The sequence below is a fragment of the Nannospalax galili genome, unplaced genomic scaffold (genome assembly GCF_000622305.1).
Source record: "Nannospalax galili isolate Female #2095 unplaced genomic scaffold, S.galili_v1.0 scaffold881, whole genome shotgun sequence".
Taxonomy (NCBI): Eukaryota; Metazoa; Chordata; class Mammalia; order Rodentia; family Spalacidae; genus Nannospalax; species Nannospalax galili.
The window spans coordinates 505797-511158 of NW_008344709.1; the positions used below are offsets into that span (position 1 = coordinate 505797).

Below are 5362 nucleotides of genomic sequence, written 5' to 3' on the forward strand. Positions count from 1 at the left end.
ATAGCTATAGACTCTAATTCTTTTATTTTTTTTTTTAAAAGCCACATTCATAATTTCAACTTAGACTTGATGAGGGGTCAACCTGGTTGGTCCAGCTGCAGCTTGTATCAGGAGCTGCTGAAGCCATGAAAAAATGATGATGAACGTTTGTGATTTTTTCCTTGGGAGATGTGAACAAACATGTATTCACTTTAAAATGGACAAAAATACATCAAAATAATAATTAATCGCAAGTCTGGTTTAGAGAAATAATGAGTTTATTGGGCTTGTTAACAGAATCATTGGTAAGTTATTTCTGGGAAAAGATAGTGTTGGGAATACTGTGTTGTCTCATAATTTCACCATTATTTCCTGTCTATAGATTCTCTAAGAAGAATGGCCATTGAAAACAACTCTTTGGTAACTGAATTCATCCTCTTAGGCCTAACCGATCAGCCTGAACTACAAATACCACTGTTCATCCTTTTTTTAGCAATGTATTTGATCATTGTACTGGGCAATGTGACTTTGATCATTTTGATTACACTAAATTCTCACCTGCACACTCCCATGTACTTTTTCCTCTTTAACTTGTCCTGCATAGACCTCTGCTATTCCTCTGTGGTTACACCTAAAATGCTAATGAACTTTGTAATGAAGAAGAACTTCATCTCATATACAGGATGCATGACCCAGCTGTATTTCTTCTGTTTGTTTGTCATTTCTGAATGGTATGTCCTTACGTCTATGGCCTATGATCGCTACGTGGCCATATGCAACCCACTTTTGTATAACAATGCCATGTCCATCAAGGTGTGCTGCTATCTTATGCTTGGTTCATATTTGACGGGGTTTTGCGATGCCATGATCCACACTGGATGCATCCTCAGACTGACCTTCTGTGATAAAAACACTATTAACCACTATTTCTGTGATCTCCTCCCTTTGATGCAGCTGTCCTGCACCAGCACCTATGTCAACGAGACAGAGATTTTCATTGTCGCAGGAAAAGACATCATTGCTCCCACTGTCATCATCTTTATCTCTTATGGTTTCATCCTCTCAAGCATCCTTCAAATAAGGTCCACTGAGGGCAGGTCCAAAGCCTTCAGCACCTGCAGTTCCCACATAATAGCCGTTTCTCTGTTCTTTGGATCATGTTCTTTTATGTACCTCAAACCCTCCTCAGCTGGGTCAATGGATGAGGGAAAAATTTCTTCTATTTTTTATACCATCGTGGTTCCCATGTTGAACCCCTTAATTTACAGCTTAAGGAACAAAGATGTTAAAGTTGCCCTGAGAAAAACCCTGGGCAAGAGAGAAGTTTCTGTGTAATCACAGTAGAGAGATTTTATGTTTAATGTATTTTTGTGGCAACACCTGTGTGGTATTTATAGTTTTTTCTTCATAGCTATTTCTCCTTCAGCCCCCATTGATCTAATAAATGAGTAGTTACTTCTTTTTATCATTGGTGTTATGGGTATGGTGTTCTGATGGGAATGATCATAGAAAATAATGAATTGCTTGCTAGCATGCCATTGGCATGGACACTTCTTAGTTTTCCTTTGATGTGAAATCTCAGTCAGACATTCTCTATGTATTTTTGTCTTTCTCTCCTCTGCTAGGTGAAAAGATGTTTCTTCGACATGCCAGTGATGATTAATAAATAAGGACAACTACACCTTGACTTTTCAAGACACTTGCTTACAACTGTTGCTACTGTGCCTTTATTATTTTGTTGTCATGTGTGCTGTGTTTATCTTGTACAGATAGAGCATCGAGTCTTGGTATGTGAATGCACATTTTATCTTTAAACAGGATTCAGCACCTAGGAATTTATACTTTTTATATTATCATTAGCTACATGAATAAAAGTTCAGAAAAAAATCACTCTCTTCCTTTTTGTAATAAAATTTCTATCTCTACTATTTAGCAGTCCATTAAAAGTTTAATGTAAGTAATATGGCTCCTTTGTGATTTGAATATATTAGTTCATTATATTAATTTACTTTTACTAAAATAAATTATAATTCATACTTATACTATATAATTTGAGTGAAGTTCATTTTTATTTCACCTATGAATGCATTTAAAGTATTTTGTTGCATGACTTTTTGTTGAGGAAAACTGTTAGTTGTTTCTGTTGACTGGGAAATGTACTGGCTATGGGATCAGAGTAGTTGTGAGATGTTTGTTAGAAGATGATTTCCTTTTCCAAAATGCCTTTGCAATTTTCAACCTGTTTTAATTGAAACAAGGGGCCACTGGAAGAAATAAAAAGCTGATCAAGCACAGATCCAAGTGGCACATAAATGAGAGGTATGAAGGTGAAAAATTATTAATGTCCATTTAAACCTGTTTGATCTGATTCTGTGTTAACTCTGCAGCTTTAGTGCTGTAATTTCCCCTCCTCTCTTCATGAAACTTTGGTCAAACTTAATATCCATTGTTAAAATAGGATGACACGGCTTCAGATAATGGGTGAAAATGCTATGGACGTGTTTGTGGGGAATGAAGAGAGATAAGAACTTGAGGAGATAAAGCAGTGGATCTTAGTTGAAACTCAGTCACTAAGAAAATTAGAAAGCAAAATCATACGAATAGAAGGTACTATATCCTCTTTTGTGGAGAACTCTAAAAATAGGCAGAATATGGGTTTTCTCTGGAGATGATACTGGTTTATGTTGTTATAATACTAAAGATAACCTAAGTTCTGAAGGTAGTTACAACTTAACTACCCTTGTCATTCTTGCTTGTATCTACTTTTTGTTTTGTTTTGTTTTAGTCTTTTTGCTTTTTTTTTTGTTTTGAGACAGAGTCTCCTTGTAGCCCCAGCTGGCCTGGAATTCACAATATAGACAAGGCTAGTCTTGAACTCACAGAGAATTGCCATTGGGTTTAAAGGAATGGGCCATTACACCTGGCACCTATAATTTTGTATGGAACTTAAGATATTAAATCTTCACTTCAGCTCATAGAGAGACACAATTTTGAAAGATGTATTTGATACAAAGACCAGATTTGGATAATTGTTTTGCAATAAGGATAATCTGAATTTTTTTATGAGAAAACAGCCAAAAACTAATACAGAATTTTTCATTTGATATCATGCTATGTCACAATTTAAATGTTTTCTAATATAGCAGCAATAACATAACCCCCTTTTCTATTTTTATGCTCTCCACTGAATATTTTCACATCATAAAATTTAAACTCAGTGGTTTGTTTGCCAATTGATTGATATTCCATGTCCAGTATGACTAAATTCCTGATCTATGGTTAAGCAGCCACCTGTTTCCCATTCAATGACTCCAATAGCAACACATTTTACTTTTATTCAAGTTTTGCTTGTTTAAAACAGTTGAACATGGGAGGATGTGTTTCCTTTTGTCTTTTTTTCTTTACATACAACAAATTTTGTCTAAATTATTTTCCATATTAAATAAACATGAAAGTGTTCTTAAATAAGAAATAAAATCTCTTTAAGACCTTTTGTAGTCATTGAAGGACTGTACCTACTTCTTAAGGATTTCATTAGCACTCAGTGTTACCAAGAATGGGTGCAACTGCATCAGTAATCTGTGGTTTAAATATTTTCAAGATACAAATAAACTCTGTTTCATTTGAAGAAAATAACCCCTTAATTTACAATTTATTCCCATATTTAACCTTCTTAAAAATAATTTTAAAATTATAAGTATTCATCGGGTATAGTGGTGGACAGCTTCTGTCTGCATACATGAAGCAGAGGCATGTGGATTTCTGTGAGATCAAGGGCAGCTTTACCTACATAAGGAGTTGTAGGTCAGCTCTGGATACAGGTCCCTGTCTCAAAAATCATACACACACACACACACACACACACACACATATGACTATACAATGCATATATATTATATTGTGTGTATGTTTGTTAATGGAAGTCATGTTTAAAAAGAAACGATTTGAATGTTTTAGTTAGCAACTCAGTCTCTCCTTATATATTTGTATTTTTCCCAAAATGATGGTTACCCAGTCTGAGTGTTTAAATGCAATATACAACATCCTTTTTAAAAAAATGTTCATTTATTTTGCTCGATATGTGAATTACTTGAAGAAAACTTAAGGCAAAATACAATGTATTGATGTTATCATAACTGATAATTTCAAAGGTATCCATAAAACTCATCTTTCCCAATATATTAGGAATGGGGCTTATCTACATTAGTGGGAATGCTTAGACTTTTAGGTCTATGACAGAACAATGATACTCCCAGGTAAAGATAGGAAGAAAATTCCCTGATGAATGCCTATCTTTGTTTAGTCAAACTTTTCTCTAAGCAAGCTATTATTATTGCTGCAAAGAATTAGTGTTGAAACAGGTGCAATACTGGAAAACTAATGACATCAGAAGTAAGACTATCTGTATGTCTAGATTAATCCCCATTGTTTTACACTTAATTTTTATGTCTCAATATAACCACCTAAACAAACACATTAACAACTGTGAATACTATTTATATAAAAATGATTATATGGCATCCATTATGTTTGGGGACATTTTTCCCTTTCTGTGAAAGCACCCTGGGGTACAGAGCTATTGTTTTCATGGTCAGAGAGACTGGGCTCTGTTGAAAGTATTGAAGAATCCCTCGAGAAGAAACAGGCATTGATTCAGTTATTCTCTTGCTTTATATACACATTGAAACTGACATGTCTGTACGGTATAGCTATATATGCATCCCTTTGGACAATTTTAAACAATTAAGTGGCCCGAAACTTCTAGTAATATGTCAGCATCAATACAGCATTATCAGAGAAAGATATTCATGTAAACTTTATTATGCACCATTGTAGTTTGGATAGAATAAATTCCAAATAACTTTATAGTTAAAGCATGTAATCTTATATGGTTTGATATTTTGCAAGTATTATGCAGATAATAACAGCTACTGTGAGTTCCTGTGTGCATCATTTCATAGCATTTCACCCCATGCTCCAGCTCTTCCATTCTTTTTATCCTTTTGCATAGTTTCCAAAGTAAGGTTGTCCCACTTATTATGGCTTAGCACTCAAGACACTTGTTTTCACCACTTTGACCAGTTATAAGTTTCTGAATTTACCACTGCCTACTACAAAAAGAAACTTCTCTGACAAAGGTTGAGAGCAGCTCAAATCTGTGTGTAAATATAAATGTTTACAAGGAGCATGGCAACATGCCCACTTAGCAAAATAGCAACAGTAACCACCCCCAAACCCGTACTTCCCTAGTACCATGTGTTTTTGAACAAGTATAAGGATGACTTTTGGATGATTATGGGCAAAAAAAAAGTAGAACATACAACATATTAAACATTAACATAAATATAGTAACTGTGTTAAAATAAGTTATAAAATGTAATAA

General features: G+C 34.4%; 1 protein-coding gene across 1 annotated transcript; it reads left to right on the forward strand.

Annotated features, from left to right (window-relative positions):
* The first annotated feature begins 363 nt into the window (after positions 1-363).
* LOC103740392 (olfactory receptor 145-like) lies at positions 364-1314 on the forward strand. The gene has a single exon (XM_008840971.2). It carries the CDS (start codon positions 376-378, stop codon positions 1312-1314), a length of 939 nt encoding a protein of 312 aa, XP_008839193.1. The 5' UTR covers positions 364-375.
* The last annotated feature ends 4048 nt before the right edge of the window (positions 1315-5362 follow it).